Source organism: Lynx canadensis, chromosome C1 (assembly GCF_007474595.2).
Source record: "Lynx canadensis isolate LIC74 chromosome C1, mLynCan4.pri.v2, whole genome shotgun sequence".
NCBI classification, from domain to species: Eukaryota; Metazoa; Chordata; class Mammalia; order Carnivora; family Felidae; genus Lynx; species Lynx canadensis.
Genome location: NC_044310.1, coordinates 32,546,311 through 32,563,636, shown reverse-complemented (window position 1 = coordinate 32,563,636; position 17,326 = coordinate 32,546,311). Strand labels below are relative to the sequence as shown.

At 39.1% G+C, this 17,326-nt stretch overlaps 1 protein-coding gene across 1 annotated transcript in view; it reads left to right on the top strand.

Annotated features, from left to right (window-relative positions):
* Window positions 1–17,024, top strand: part of FOXJ3 (forkhead box J3) — a 146,605-nt gene extending 129,581 nt beyond the window's left edge. Inside the window, 2 exon segments of the mRNA XM_030324147.1 lie at window positions 11,854–11,961; window positions 14,006–17,024. Of these exon segments, the coding sequence (XP_030180007.1) occupies window positions 11,854–11,961; window positions 14,006–14,121 (224 nt within the window). The 3' untranslated portion in view covers window positions 14,122–17,024.
* Window positions 17,025–17,326: the final 302 nt, after the last annotated feature.

The window sequence follows — 17,326 nt, the reverse complement described above, 5'->3', positions numbered from 1 at the left end:
TCCTTTTTATGGCTGTGTACTAGTGCACTGTATGTGTATACCACATTTGCTTATCCACCCATCTGTTGATGAACACTTAGGATGCTTTCATGTTTTAGCTGTTGTGAATAATGTTGCTGTGAACATGAGTGTACTGATATTTTTTCAAGGCCCGGCTTTCAGTTCTTTTGGGTGTATATCCATATCTGGAATTGCTGGATCTTGTGGTAATTCTGTTTCTTTTCTTTTTTTTTTTTTAAATATGAAGTTTATTGTCGAATTGGTTTCCATACAACACCCAGTGCTCATTCCAACAGGTGCCCTCCTCAATGCCCATCACCTACCTTCCCCTCCCTCCCACTCCCCCCATCAACCCTCAGTTTATTCTCAGTTTTTAAATTTTTTTTTTTAACGTTTATTTTTGAGACAGAGAGAGACAGAGCATGAACGGGGGAGGGGCAGAGAGAGAGGGAGACACAGAATCTGAAGCAGGCTCCAGGCTCTGAGCCATCAGCCCAGAGCCCGACGCGGGGCTCGAACTCACAGACCGCGAGATCGTGACCTGAGCTGAAGTCGGACGCCCAACCGACTGAGCCACCCAGGCGCCCCTATTCTCAGTTTTTAAGAGTCTCTTATGGTTTGGCTCTCTCCCTCTCTAACTTTTTTTTCCCTTCCCCTCCGCCATGGTCTTCTGTTAAGTTTCTCAGGATCCATGTAAGAGTGAAAACATATGTATCTTTCTATGTATGACTTATTTCACTTAGCATGACACTCTCCAGTTCCATCCGTGTTGCTACAAAAGGTCATATTTCATTCTTTCTCATTGCCAAGTAGTATTCCATTGTGTATGTAAACCACAATTTTTCTTTATCCATTCATCAGGTGATAGACATTTAGGCTCTTTCCATCATTTGGCTATTGATGAAAGTGCTGCTATAAACATTGGGGTACAAGTGCCCCTATGCATCAGCACTCCTGTATCCCTTGGGTAATTCCTAGCAGTGCTATTGCTGGGTCATAGGGTAGATCTGTTTTCAATTTTTTGAGGAACCTCCACACTGTTTTCCGGAGTGGCTGCACCAGTTTGCATTCCCACCAACAATGCAAGAGGGTTCCCGTTTCTCCACATCCTCACCAGCATCTATAGTCTCCTGATTTGTTCATTTTAGCCACTCTGACCAGTGTGAGGTGGTATCTCAGTGTGGTTTTGATTTGTATTTCCCTCATGAGGAGTGACGTTGAGCATCTTTTCATGTGCCTGTTGGCCATCTGGATGTCTTTAGAGAAGTGTCTATTCATGTTTTCTGCCCATTTCTTCACTGGATTATTTGTGTTTCGGGTGTGGAGTTTGGTGAGTTCTTTACAGACTTTGGATACTAGCCCTTTGTCTGATACGTCATTTGCAAATATTTTCTCCCATTCCGTTGGTTGCCTTTTAGTTTTGTTGATTGTTTCCTTTGCAGTGCAGAAGCTTTTTATCTTGATGAGGTCCCAATAGTTCATTTTTGCTTTTAATTCCCTTGCCTTTGGAGATGTGTCAAGTAAGAAATTGCTGCGGCTGAGGTCAGAGAGGTCTTTTCCTGCTTTCTCCTCTAGGGTTTTGATGGTTTCCTGTCTCACATTCAGGTCCTTTATCTATTTTGAGTTTATTTTTGTGAATGGTGTAAGAAAGTGGTCTAGTTTCATTCTTCTGCATGTTGCTGTCCAGTTCTCCCAGCACCATTTGTTAAAGAGACTGTCTTTTTTCCATTGGATATTCTTTCCTGTTTTGTCAAAGATTAGTTGGCCATACGTTTGTGGGTCTAGTTCTGGGGTTTCTATTCTATTCCATTGGTCTATGTGTCTGTTTTTGTGCCAATACCATCTTGATGATTACAGCTTTGTAGTAGAGGCTAAGGTCTGGGATTGTGATGCCTCCTGCTTTGGTCTTCTTCTTCAATATCACTTGGGCTATTCGAGGTCTTTTGTGGTTCCATACAAATTTTAGGATTGCTTGTTCTAGCTTCGAGAAGAATGCTGGTGAAATTTTGATGGGGATTGCATTGAATGGTAGATAGCTTTGGGTAGTATTGACATTTTAACTATTCTTCCAATCCATGAATGGAATGTTTTTCCATTTCTTTGTATCTTCTTCAGTTTCCTTCATAAGCTTTCTGTAGTTTTCAGCATACAGATCTTTTACATCTTTGGTTAGATTTATTCCTAGGTATTTTATGATTCTTGGTGCAATTGTGAATGGGATCAGTTTCTTTATTTGTCTTTCTGTTGCTTCATTATTACTGTATAAGAATGCAACTGATTTCTGTACATTAACTTTGTATCCTGCAACTTTGCTGAATTCATGTATCAGTTCTAGCAGACTTTTGGTGGAGTCTGTCGGGTTTTCCGTGTATACATGTCATCTGCAAAAAGTGAGAGCTTGACTTCATCTTTGCCAATTTTGATGCCTTTGATTTCCTTTTGTTGTCTGATCATTGATGCTAGAACTTCCAACACTATGTTAAACAACAGCGGTGTGAGTGGACATCCCTGTCGTGTTCCTGATCTCAGGGGGAAAGCTCTCAGTTTTTCCCCCATTGAGGATGATATTAGCTGTGGGCTTTTGATAAATGGCTTTTATGATGTTTAAGTATGTTCCTTCTATCCCAACTTTCTCGAGGGTTTTTATTAAGAATGCTGAATTTTGTCAAATGCTTTTTCTGCATCGATTGACAGAATCATATGGTTCTTTGCTTTTCTTTTATTAATGTGATGTATCACATTGATTGATTTGCGAATGTTGAACCAGCCCTGCAGCCCAGGAATGAATCCCACTTGATCATGGTGAATAATTCTTTTTATATGCTGTTGAATTAGATTCATTAGTATCTTATTGAGAATTTTTGCATCCATATTCATCAGGGATATTGGCCTGTAGTTCTCTTTTTTTTGCTGGGTTTCTTTCTGGTTTAGGAATCAAAGTAGTGCTGGCTTCATAGAATGAGTCTGGAAGTTTTTCTTCCTTCTATTTTTTGGAACAGCTTGAGAAGGATAGGTATTATCTCTGCTTTAAATGTCTGGTAGAATTCCCCTGGGAAGCCATCTGGTCCTGGACTCTTATTTGTTGGGAGATTTTTGATAACTGATTGAATTTCTTTGCTGGTTATGTGTCTGTTCAAGTTTTCTATTTCTTCGTGTTCGAGTTTTGGAAGTGAGTGGGTGTTTAGGAATTTGTCCGTTTCTTCCAGGTTGTCCAGTTTGTTGGCATATAATTTTTCATAGTATTCTCTGATAATTGCTTGTATTTCTGAGGGGTTGGTTGTAATAATTCCATTTTCATTCATGATTTTATCTATTTGGGTCATCTCCCTTTTCTTTTTCAGAAGTCTGGCTAGAGGTTTATCAATTTTGTTTATTTTTTCACAAAACCAACTCTTGGTTTCATTGATCTGCTCTACAGTTTTTTTAGATTCTATATTGTTTATTTCTGCTCTGATCTTTATTATTTCTCTTCTGCTGGGCTTGGGGTGTCTTTGCTGTTCTGCTTCTATTTCCTTTAGGTGTGCTGTTAGATTTTGTATTTGGGATTTTTCTTGTTTCTTGAGATAGGCCTGGATTGCAAAAACATCTCATCCTCAGGTTGAAGAAGCAAAGAGGAGTGAGGAAAGATATTGCTCAAAGTCTTTTCAGTAGAGATTGTGACCTGAATGGACTTCTGGAACAAAAACCACTTCTGAAATACATACGATTTCCACTCATTCACAGGCAGATCTATCCTACTTTAGGTCTTCAGAGATCCCCACTGTGCCAAGCTCAGGGTCTAGCACTGGCGGGAGCTCCACCCTGGGTTGCAGAAGTAATCCAAGTTACTGCTTGACTATGATTAGCAGCAGGGTTATCAGCGAATAGCTCTCTTCCAGTCGGTTGGTCTGCCAAAAGCCGAGCCAGGCTTTTCACCGAGAACCCTCTTAGCAAGCTTCCCTGTTTCATTTTTTTGAGGAACCACCACACTTTTTCACAGTGGCTATACCATTTTACAATCCCACTAACAGTGTACAAGGGTTCCAGTTTTTCTGCGTCGCCAACATTTGTTATTTTCTGGGTTTTTTTTTTTTTTTTCTCTTTCTTTTTAAAAAAAATAGTTATTGGGTGTGAGGTGGTATCTCATTGTAGTTTTAATTTGCATTCCTTGATAATTAGTGATACTGAGCAGCTTTTCATCTGCTTATTGGCCATTTTTGGATCTTCTTTGGAGAACTGTCTATTCAAGTCCTTTGTCCATTTTTTAATTGGGTTGTATTTTTGTTTTGTTGCTGAGTTTTTAGTAGTTTTTGTTAGTAGTAGTTCTTGATATTTCTGGTTATTAACCCTTTGTCAGGTACATGATTTGCAGATATTTTCCTTTATTATTTTGTTTTCTTTTTTTACTGTGTTGATAGTATCTTTTGATGCACAGTTTTTAAATTTTTCATGGAGTCCAGCTCATCTGTTTTTTGTTGCCTGTGACTTTGGTATCCTATCCAAGAAATCATTGCCAAATCCAATGTTATGTAGCTCTTTCCCTATGTTTTCATCTAAGAATTTTATGGTTTAGGTCTTGCATTTAATAAGTCTTTGACCCATTTTGAGTTAATTTTTGTATATGCTGTCAGATAAGAGTCCAGTTTCCTGCTTTTGCGTATGTATATCCAGTCTTTTCCTAGCTGAAAAGACTGTCCTTTCCCCATAGAAAGGTTTTGACACCTTTGTCAAAAATCATTTGACCAGGGGCTCCTGGGTGGCTCAGTCAGTTGGGCGTCTGACTCTTGGTTTCAGCTCAGGTCGTGATCTCATGGTTCATGGGTTCAAGCCCCACATTGGGCCCCACACTGACAGCACAGGGCCTGCTTAGGATTTTCTCTCCCTCTCCCTCTGCCCCTTCCCCACCCCCTCTCAAAATAAATACACAAACTTGAAAAAAAATCATTTGACTATATACACAAGAGTTCGTTCCTGGGTTCTGTGTTCTATTCCAGTGTTCTTACTATATTTGTCTTTATGCCAGCACCACATTATTTCAGCTACTATGTTTTTGTAGTAAGTTTTGAAATCAGGAAGTGTGAGTCTGCCAGCTTTGTTGTTCAAGATAGTTTTGGCTCTTCAGGGTCTCTTGAGATTCCCTATGCATTTTAGGATGGGATTTTCTGTTTTTGCCAAAAAGAAAAAATGGATTTTTGATACAGATTACATTGACTCTGTAGAACACTTTGGATAGTATTGACATCTTAACAGTATTGTCTTCCAGTCTGTGAACATGAGATACGTTTTCATTTAATTTATGTCGTCTTGAATTTCTTTCAGCAATGTTTTTGTAGTTTTCATTGTACAAGTCTTAAACTTCTGTAATTAATTCCTAAGTATTTTTTATGCCATTGTAAATGGACTTATTTCTATAATTTCCTTTTTCAGATTGCTCATTGTGTAAAAATGGAACTGATTTTTGCCAAATACTGGCTTTGTATCCTCTACTTTGCTGGATTTACTTATTCTGACAGTTTGCTTACTTTGGGGGTGGAAACTTTGGAGGTTTTTACATATAAGATCGTATCTGTGAGCTGAGATAAATATACTTTTTCCTTTCTGATTTTGATGCCTTTTATTTCTCTTTCTTGCCTAATTGCTCTGGCTAGAACTCCCAGTAGTATGGTGAATGAAAGTGGTAAAAGTCGACATCCTTGCTGTGTTCTTGGTCTTAGAAAAGTTTTCAAGTCTTTCACCATTGAACATAATGTTTGCTGTGGGATTTCCGAATATGGTTTTTAACATGTTAAAGTAGCTTCCTTTTATTCCTAGTTTGTGTTTTTATTATGAAACTTTCATCATTAACTTCTCCTGCATCAATTGAGATGAGCATGTAGGTTTATCCCCCCCCCCCCCCTTTATTCTGTTAGTGTGGTGTATTGCATTGATCAATTTTCATATGTTGGACTACCCTTTTATATTCCAGAAATAATCTCACTTGGTCATGGTGTTTAATCCTTCTAATATGGTATTAAATTAATTTTGCTTGTATTTTGTTTAGAGTTTTTGGATCAGTGTTCATAAAGGACATTGGTCTATAGTTTCCTTGTTAGGTGTCTTTGTCTCACTTTGGTATCAGGCTAATTTTGGCCTCATAGGATGAGTTAGGAAGTGCTTCCTGTCTTTCAGTGTTTTGGAAAAGTTTGAGAAGGATTGGTGTTAGTTATTTAAATGTTTGGTATAATTCACCAGTGAAGCTGTCAGGTCCAAGGCTTTTCTTTGCTGATAGATTTTTGATTAACTGATTCAATCTTATAGTTTTAAGTGTATTCAGATTTTCTATTTCTTTGTGATTTAGTCTTGGTGGCTCTTGTGTTTCTAGGAATTTGTTCATTTCATCTAGGTTATCCAATATATTAGTGTACAGTTGCTCATAGTACTCTCATATGATCCTGTTTTTTTACTTTTTGATCAGTTTTAGTAATTTTTTTAATGTTTATTTTATTTTTGTAAGAGAGCGAGCAAGCAAGCACAAGTGGGGAAGGGCAGAGAGGGAGACACAGAATCCAAAGCAGGCTCCAAGCTCTGAGCTGTCAACACAGAGCCCAACATGGGGCTTGAACTCAAACTGTGAGATCATGACCTGAACCACAGTTAGATGTTTAACTGACTGAGCCACCCACGTGCCCCATTTTTTATCCATTGACTATCACCACTTTCATTTCTGATTTTATCCATTCTCTATTTTATTTATCTCTGCTCTAATCTTTATGATTTCCTTCTTTCTGATAGCTTTGGGTTTATTCTGTTCTTTTTTTGTAGGTCTTTTTTTTTTTTTTTTAATTTTTATTTATTTTGAGAGAGGTATTGAGTGTGCACCAGCATGGGAGGGGCAGAGGGAGAGAGAGAATCCCAAGCAGGCTAACAGTCAGCACAGAGCCTGATGCAGGTCTTGAACTCATGAACCATGAGATTGTGACTTGAGCTGCAATTGAGTCAGACACTTAACTGAGCCACCCAGGTGCCCCTGTAGGTCTTAAAATTGTAAAGTTAGGTTTTTGATGGAGATCTTCCTTGTTTTTCTGTGTTTATGACTATAAATTTCCCCCTCAACACTACTCTGGCTGTTCCATAAGTCTCCATATGTTGTTTTGTTTACATTTGCCTCTAAGTATTTTCTAATTTTCCTTATGATCTCTTCTTTGATCTGTTAGTTGTTTGAGGGTTGTTTTAACTTCCACAAATTTGAGAATTTTCCAGTTTACTTCTGTTACTGATTTCTACCTTCATCCTGTTGTGGTCAGAGAAGATACTTTGTATATCTTATCATTTAAAATCTATTGAGACTTAATGTGGAGCCTAAATATGGTTTGTCCTATGAAATGTCCAGGTGCACTTGAGAAGAATGTGTATACTATACTGTTTTGGGTAGAATGTTCTGTATTTGTCTGTTAGATCTAGTTGGTTTATTGTGTTCTCTGTTTCCTTACTTACCTTCTGCCTGGTTGTTCTTTCCATTATTGAGTGTGGGGTATTTACATCACCAATTATTATTGCAGAGTTGTTTATTTCTCCTTTCCATTCTGTCAATTTTTGCTTCATATTTTTTGTGGTCTATTATTAGGTGCATAAGGTGTTTATAATTGTTATGTCTTTTTGCTGTATTGAACCTTTTGTTGATATATAATGTCCTTCTTTGTCTTTGTAACCTTTTTTGATTGAAAGTCTGTCTGATACTAATGTAGTAATCCCTGTTCTCTTTGGTTGCTTTTTGGCATGGGATATCTTTTTCAATCCTTCCACTTTCATTTTATGTGTGTCTTTGGATGTAAAGTGAGTCTTTTATAGATATGTGTTCTTACATATTCTGCCAGTCTCTGTCTTTTGATTGGAGAATTTGATCCCTTCACATTTAAAGTAATTACTGGTGAGTGATTTCTGTCATCTATAAGGTTTTATAGGTTTTTGACACTTATTTTTGCATTACTGTCTTCTTTTGTATTTAGTTGATTTTTTGTAGTGAAATATTTGAATTCTTTCACATTCCTTTTGTGTATATTGCATAGCTCTTTGTGGTTGCCATGGGGATTACATTTACCATCCTAAAGTTATAACACTCTAATTTGAATTTCTATCAGTTTAACTTCTATAATACACAAAACCTCAGTTCCTTTACAGCTCCATCTCTATCCCTTTTGGTTGCTGACATCACATAATCACTTCTTTATACATAGTGTGCCCAAAAATATATATTAATAATTCCTTTAAATGCATTCATCTCTTAAATTACGTAGAAAACAACATGTGGAGTTACAAATGAAAGTTACAATAATATAAGCTTCTAGACTAATCGTTTTTAGAAAATATATTAGTCTCTTTAGTCATGTAGAGAAGAAAAAGTAGTTCTAGATTGTTGCTGCAGTAATACTAGCTCTTATGATAGCTCATGTATTTACCTTTTTTGAGATCTGTATTTCTTCATACAGCTTTGAGTTACTGTCTAGTGTCCTTTTATTTCACCCTGCACAACTCCCTTGAGCATTTCTTGGAGGGCAGTTCTAATGGTAACAAACTTCTTTAGCTTTTGTTTTTCTGGAAATGTCTTATTTTCTCCCTCCCTCTTGAAAAGGACAGTTTTGTTGGGTGTAGCAATTCTTGGTTGACACTTTTTCTTTTAACACTTTGAATAGATTAGCCCACTGACTTCTGACTCCCAGCATTTCTCATGAAAAATCTTCTCTCTTATTGAGGTTCCTTTGTATGTGACAAGTCACTTCCCTCTCCTTTTAAGATTGTCTCTTTATTTTTGGCTTTTGAAAATTTGATTATAATATGTCCCTTGACACGTGGGTCTCTTGACTTGATCTTACTTAGAGTTTGTTGAGCTTCTTGGATGTTTTCATTCCTCTCTTACCAAATTTGGGTTGTTTTCAGCCATTATATTTTCAAACATTTTCTCTACTCCCCCAACCCCCACTTCTTCTGGAACTCCCACAATGCAGACTTGGTCTGTTTGATAGTGTCCCACAGGTCCTTAGGCTCTGTTTGTTTTGTTTTTTTAATTTTTTTCAAATTTTTTTCTTTGGTTACTTAAGCCTAGATAATTTTCATTGTCTTATCTTCAAGTTTGCTGATTCTTTCTTCTGACTGCTCAAATTTATCTTTGAATTCTGTAGTGAATTTTTCATTTCAGTTCTAGAATTTTATTTCTTTTGAGATTTTCTGTCTCTTTATTGGTATTTTCAGTTTGTTCATACATTCTTTTTTTTAAAGTTTTTTTAAGTTTATATATTGGGGGCGGGCAGAGAGAGAGAGAGAGGGAGGATGAATCTCAAGCAGGCTCCACGCTGACAGTGAGCCCAAAGCAGGGCTCAAACCCACCCACAAACTGTGAGATCATGACTTGAACCGAAATCAAGAGTCAGATCCTTAACTGAATGAGCCACCCATGCACCCGTGACTTTTTTCCATCTTCCTTTAGTCTTTGAGCATCTTTAAGACAGTTGTTTTAAAGTCTTTGTGTAGTAGGTCTGTCATCAGATCTTTTTCAAGGGCAAGTTTTATTGATTTATTCTTACTTTGGGGCATACTATTTTGTTTATTTGTACGCCTTGTGATTTTTTTTGTTGAAAACTAGACACTTGAATCTAATAGTGTGGTACTTATGGAAACCAGATTATTTCCTTTCCCCGGGGTTTGCTGTTTTTAAATATTGTTTTTGCCTATTGTTTTTGTTTTCTTGGTTGTTGCAAGGTGTCCTTGTGCTAAGGTTTTCCCTAAAGTCTTCTCAGGTCTTCTCTGAGCCTGTGCTTTTTCTCTTGGTGTCGGTGGTCACTTTCTAATTTTCCCAGTATACGTAGTTGTTTTTCACTGTCCTAGTTTTTAATGCCTGTCTCTCAAAAAGGTAAAAAGAGGAAAATGAAAGAGGGAGGGGAAGGGGCAGTAGCCCCCTTTAAAGCCCCAGGAAATCAGTTTGTGTTAGGTGAGGAGCTTGCAGCATTGGTAGAAGGTACGACATGACCACCCTCCTTTTTGTCTGTATCTCTGTGATCAGAGCACAGATCCCTAGTATTTGGAGAACAGTGTCCTTTTTTCCCACCCTGGCTCCTGCCAGCTGTATAAGTTCGAGGAACACAGGAACAGCTGCCTGCAATGGGGTAGGAGGAGGGATAAGTTCAGAAACTTGGGCTTTTTGTTTAATGTGGGTGTCCATTTATTCCTGTGATCCTTGTTTATTCCCATCATTCTTCTCTAATTGTCACCTCGCTCTCCCTTTAAGAATTACTAAGCCAAGAAAGAGAAATGAAAAAAATATAAAAACAGAATTAATCTCCATAAAAATCAGTTGTCTTTTGATTGTGACTTGAATTTTTAAGGATGAGTAGAAAGAGAGCTAAGATTTTACAAGACAGAGGCTGAGAAGTCACTGATAAATGAGTGACCATATTACTCAAAGTGGCATAGTCCCTCCACCCTGGTGCAGTGTTTAGAAATTGCACCAGCCACTCATGTAAAGCCTCATCAGCACTTGGGGGCAGGATTTTTCCTCTAAGAATATACTAGAGCTGCAGCTTAGTGTAACTTTTCTCCTTTCTTTTCTTCCTAAATCTTCAGTATGGGAAATTGGCCAAAGAGCTTAGTTCTGACTGTAAACTTTGCTATAAAAAGTCATGTTATCTTGGGAAGCAGTGGCTGGAAGTCAGAGGTCTGGGTTCTGTTCCTGGTTCTGTCTTATTTTTCCTCTGGTCTTAGGTCCTCATTTGCATGAACAGAGGTAGGCCTGAATTAGACTGTTTCAGAGGCTGTTTTAAGCATGAACAGTCTGACATTCCAGTGACAGGTAAAAACTTGTGAGCAGCCAAATACAGTGTTCCTGCCATGAGTATCGTTTTAGTTTCCTCTGGGAAAATGGTTGCTGTTTTCTAGTTTGATTACAGCAGTGGTAGAATGCAATTGTAATTTGTGTGACACAATAGAATACCTAAGGGAGAAATAGCCTTTCCAGAATTCCAGATGGTCCATACAATGTGAGCCAGTGTTATGGTTCTTTTTCCCCAGGAGTAATTGGTGGTGGGCTTATGATGTTTGCTTCCCTCTCTTTCTACTTTGCATTAGGATGCAATGTAATTGACATTTTAGAGCTGTTACACTTAATGGCTCCTGTCAACAAAAATATATTAAGAACCTTCTGAAATGCCATTCAAATGAGATTTCTGTTTCCCTTCTCCACACTTCTGAATAATACATTTTTGATCACCTTTACTTGGTATAACTCTGTTAAACTTGCGCATATCTTTCCTGTCATTTTGTGCCCCCATTCACTTTGTTAATCAGCTAGGGCACTTACAGATAGGTCTGCTTTGAAAGTGAGAAAATCAGGGACATAGGGACAGTGGTTACTAGAAAGAGCCTGTGATTTAGGAGAACTGGATTGTACCCCTACCCCTGTCAAACTGATATTCTTTGGGCAAGTCTGCTTAGTCTCTCTGAGCCTCGGTTGCCTCAGCCATAAAATGGGGATAATCCCTGTCTTGCCCTCATTTTGGACTTAATGGGAGGCTCAGATGGTAATAGATATGAAAATGCTTTTGAACTGTTATGAAGTATATAACAACAACAATAGAGACATATAACTTGCCTTCAGGCCTCCAGACAGTAAGAGACAGAGCTGGAATTAGCATCGTGTACTCACATCCAGCCTGGCACTATGTTCGAGAAGCCAGCACCACCTTTTGGTAGTTTTAGCATCTGAAAAGAGTAATTTTTCTTTCTCTTTTCTTCCTTGCCTTACCTGCTTAATTTAGTTTTAGGTAACAATTGTATTAAGATTTTAATGTTTAACTTGTTTATTAATGGCAATATGTTTTCCTTCTTTCTGTTTTTCAATCTGATTAGGAAATTTGTACATAGACTCCAGGCAAAATCTCCCTCCTTCAGTGATGCCGCCCCCTGGTTACCCTCACATCCCACAGGCACTCAGCACTCCAGGAACGACTATTGCAGGTAATTTGGGCTGTGTTGTGTTGCATTTGGTACTCAGAGGGTAATATGGAAAAGCTTTAGCTGTCTCAGCAGCGAACAAGGCCATTGAGGAGGGAGTAAACTCCTTGGTGAGGGAGGATGGGGTGTGGGGGGCACAGTTACTTGGCTTCAGTGCTGAGGAAGGGGATTCAAGTGCCATTTGCTCTTAGGCCATTTGACCTGAAGTCTCTTCGATGCTATGATTCTAATTGTTGTCCTGCCTCTCTAATGAGGTCCAGGGTATAGAGCTTGTCCTGGGGTCTTAGGAATCTTTGAGGCTTTTTGACTTTGATGGGACTTGAGCAGGCTTCAAGAACTTGCATTGATTAGCTCCTACGTATTCTGTTCCATTCATTCTGCTGAAGTCCCCCCCCCCCCCCCCCTCTAGTTTCTAAGGAAGCCTCTTACAGAAGAGGTAAGTTGCAGGAGTCACTGGTTCATAAGCTTTCCCCCCTAGGTTCCTGAATACAGGATAAGTTACATTTACCAGGGCAGCAAAGGCAGGCACGTGGTTAGAGGTGGAAGGGAGCTTAAGGACTATCTAGACGAGGAAATGGAGGCTCAGAAGTTGAGATAACTTGCTCAGAGCCCCCACTTTGGCTAAGTTGCCAAACCAAGACTCAAGCCTTGATATCTCGATTTAGAGTTCATTGTTTTTCTCGTGTACCACACTGCCCCCTCCACTTAGGCTGCTCAAGGAGCAGAATGGTGATGTGCAGATAGGAACTCAAAACCCCCAAAGAACTGTGTGCCAGGTAATAGTGAAGGAGGAGTTGGGGGCCAAGTGACCTGTTCTTTGGTGAACAGGAAAGAATAAGTGTTATCTGTCCTCAGCACTCACCAGGAACTTGAAAGTGGCAAGATAGGGTAGTTAAGACTCTGGCACTGGATTCGCAGGGTTTGCATTCTGGTGCTTTGCCACTTGATAGCTGCCTAACCTTACTATTTCCACTTCCTTCTCTGTTAAAGAGAGCTCACAACACTACCTAACTCCTAGGGTTGTTAAGAGAATTGAATGAAGATTACAGGCAAATCACTTAAATTAGTGCTTGGCACATAGTTAAGATATTTATAAGTTAAAAAATAAATATAGGCATTTCTGCTGTACTGTGATGTATTGAAAACCTTAGCATTTTGTAAAACGGTACATTAAAAATGGCAGGGCTTTGCTTATAAGAAAAATGAGATCAGCAGCAGATTACTTGAAACTTTGTAATCAGGTCAAGCAAGCCAAACAAAAACTGTAATCATCCAGTAAAAAAATCTGCATGAAAAGGATATGTTTAATTCCTGATAAAAGAATGAATTCTGCAAGTAAACAGAGATTATTACTTTAAAAAAAAAGTCTGGTTTGGAAAGGGGTTTCTCAAAGCCATGGTGACAAGGGTAGAACACACCAAAACTGCAGAGCACAAGCTCTTGCACACGGCCACACAGATCTAAGAAGAGGAACGTGGAGAGCGGGCACCCTGTCCTGCATTCAGGGCCTCCGGCACTCGGCCATGCTGATATCCTCTGTGTTTACCCGCTGTTACTTGGTGGCACAAAAGTTAACTTGCTGGTGGGAATTCATGATGACCCAATGTGACCTCACTGGTACACTGACATCATTCTCCTTTTCCCATTCTCATGGGAGCCAATTCATGTTGCTGAAACACAGATTGATGCAGGACAGACTAAGAGAAAGGGTTGTGCCCACACTTGGGCACTCTAGCATTCTTTTTATGCCCTCCTTGCTACCTCCTGGTTTAATCCAACAGGTGTGGGTTTTGGAGCCAAGTGAATGGAGTTCAAATCACTTCCCTTTACTAGTTGGATGACCTTGGGTAACTTGCTCATTCTGTTAAACCCAGGCCTTGTTATTTATAAAATGAGGATCATAAGAGCCACCTCGGTGAAGGCTCTTACGTAGATGAGAGCGATAATGTGCACTGAGTGCCTGGCACATAGTAAGTACTCAATCAGTGTTCATTTATTTCTTTCTTCTCTACCCAAGTCACTGCTGACATTGCCTCCTTCCTTCTAGGCCATCACGGAGCCATGAACCAGCAGCACATGATGCCTTCCCAAGCCTTCCAGATGCGGCGCTCTCTGCCTCCAGATGACATCCAGGATGACTTTGATTGGGATTCAATTGTGTAGAGCTTGTTTCTGCAAAGGCACCAGACCCCAGCGTCACCTTTCTGTGCAGTGAAGGGAAAGGTTTCAGAGAATCCAGTCGAGAAAACAAAGTTGCTAATCACTTTACCGATGTTATCAAAATTTCTTTTGAAGACAATCAAAAAGATTTTAGCTGGATAAATTACTGCTTTTATCTGACCCAAACAAGTACTACATGTTTGTCTCCCTGCCAGCTGCCCTATGTAGCTCCTAACTGTTGTGTGATTTGAACGGCTTTTGCATATTTGTGTCAGTTCGATGTTGACCACAAGTGCCAGACTGATTTTTCAGACAGAGCCTATTTTGCTGCAAGCAGTTTATAGATACATATGTGTAAATATATGTACAAAAATTACTGAAAGGCTTCAATTTTTCTAATTGGATTATTACGTCTTGGAAAGAAAGTTAACTGTGAGTTTTTATTCCTCGTTAGGCTATTTTCTGCAGGATGCTTTTAACTGATGTAGGCAACTGAAAGGAAATGGATTTTTTCAAAGCCCAGTTCCCCTCATTTAATCTGTTTTTCAGAAACATGGGCATTGAGTTCTACTCAGTAAGGACCCAGAGTTTGATGCTTTCCAAACAGTCCAGAGGGGCATATTGTTCCTGAGCAGCATAAAGAACTGACCAAATTTGTTCTGATGCTTGGGGGGATTATAGAGTTTATGTTGTACCTTTTCCATGTCTGTTTCCCTAAATCTGCATTATAACAGTTCTAAAATTTCTTTGATCGATTAGCAGCTGGGCATATTGCTCAGCTCTTTAACAAAATCATTGCCTCCATATTCACTCTTGTATTTATTATTCAGAAGTGTTATTTTAATATTTATTGCTACCTTCTGTGAATGCTCAGCTCCTATTGGGTTCATTAAGGAGAAGTGCGGTGTCTGAAAGCACAGAATTGTTTTTCTTAAGAGTTTACAGACAAGACAATCAGAAAGATTGTGTCATTCTCTTTGTCGGCACTCCTTTTACCGTGAGAGTGCATGTCTCTGTCTTAGCATTCCTGCTGATTGAGACTTACTAGCTAAATAGAATTTTTCTGGAATTTGAATCAGAGTTCATTTGGGCAGTAGAACAGCAGGGCACTGTTTATAAAGCAGGTTTCCTCACTCATTCTCTTTCCACTTAGGAAGCACTGAAAGGAGGGTAGAGCCACACATAGATTTTATTTGCCTCAGTCTTCAGTGCAGATGTCCTTAAGTGGTTTGCTGTTTCTGTTGTCCTTTGTGTCTGTGTATGCATGACATTTGGTTACTTTCCTTGAAATGCAGCCTGCCTCTTTGAGGTTTTTATTAGTTGTTTTTTTTGTTTTGTTTTGTTTCATATCATATCATAGTTACTTTGCATGGATTGATTGTCTTAGTTTTATAATAAAAGTAACAGAAATTAGATTTTTTTTTTAATGAATAGATTTTTAATTGGTTCTTTAGACCATAAAAAGGTGGAATTTCTTTCAGTTATGATGGGGGAATGATCTGTTCCATCAAATCAAGGGGTAATCACTGCTCACTGGTTGCTTTTCAGCATCTCTAGTCTCTACAGCCATGCTTACTAAATCACTCCAGTTAGCCTTAGTGATTTTGTGGTTGAGTGTCCTCTGCTGGAACTAGACAGACATCTTTGTTTCTGTATGTGTGTATGTGAGAGTGTTTGTCACTGTGTGTGGCTGTTTTGTTTTAATGGAGTGTTGCCTTTAATGAATCACTGGGAGGCCAGCCACGGTAAAAGGCTGATGAGGTTGGGGAGAAAGGAAGGGCTTTTATGTTCCTGTTGTTTGGACCTTGCTTGGCATGAAAAATGAAGCTCGGTTCCAGCCCCTTGGCTCGGTGAAAATCGGAGGATTCTGGCAAGGCAGCCAACAGGCCCCTCTTACGTGGATCGGAGGCAAGATGAGATAGCAGCCTGCAGAGCAAACACTTGGAAAAATGGGGGTGATTTTCAATAGTCTGCTCAAGTCACTGTTTTCTAGATACCACAAAAGCTGTTTTGAAACTTTAAATTGCTTGGGTAGCAATGTGCACTTTAAACAATTTGGGTATTGGAATGCAGTCTTACATTGAATGATTTGAGTAGAAACCACTGATGAAGATTTTACAAATTGTGTGAAGCTGATTTCCCATTTGGCAATCATTTACTGATTTGCAGTGATCAATATTTTTATGAGAATTTAAACCTAACCACACATGTCCCTGGAGGCAGAGCCTCCACTCGGACCCATCCCACCCTTGTGACTCAGGTGGCCCGGGAGCCCAGGACAGGCCTTCATGGGGGGCGCCAGACAGCCGGAGTTACCTGGTGAGGTGCAGCGCATCCCCTCTGGCGGCTGTTTCTGTTGCTAGTTGTCAGTGCAGAACAAGCTCTGTCTTGGGTTTAAATTGACCGAAGACTCTTGGGGAAAAGAATAATAAATGCATATAATCAGATGGGGGCACTCTGTCCAGGAGAATAATCCGACTGGCATTTGTGGCAGTTTTTGAAATGTAAACGTATTCATGTGTGTTCTTGTAAATACATGTCTCTCAGATGTCCTTTGAAGTGGGAGGGAATCAATCCGGGGATTATTTCAAATGGAATAGAGTATTTTGATATTGTTCATTCAGAGGGTGATGTGTACATATCTATATTGTATATATGTGATGAAAATGCATTGGCTTTTTGTGCAAACACAATCTGCTCTCTGTACTGCTGTTGGACAGTCAGTGTTTTAATGTTTCTACAGTTTTGCTATTGCACGATTTCATATTTTGCCTCTATGATGAACGGCACCCATTCTTTGTAACTGTTTAGTGCTGTAAAGAAATATCCCAAGTGTCATTAGGATTGTTGCTGCCAGACTGATATGCATGAATGGCACTTAAAATAAATATATTATGTTAACTCTATTTACAACACCAGTTGGCCTGTGTCATTTGCTACAGTTGAGGGAACAAGATTGGAGCCAGTCCTGATGCAGAAACTTGCAGTCAGTCCTTGTGGTCTTGGAGATTGTATGTCCCATTTGTTGCTGCCTTTAGGAATATCTCACTAGCTCTAAGAAGAACTTCCTTAGTTTCTCTGAGCCTCGTTTTCCTCATTTGCAGTGCTTCTAAAATGAGAATAATAATACCTGTCTCCTAGAGTTGTAGTGGGATTAAATAAATCAATGCATTTATACATTTAGAACAGTATCGGAACACAAAAAAGT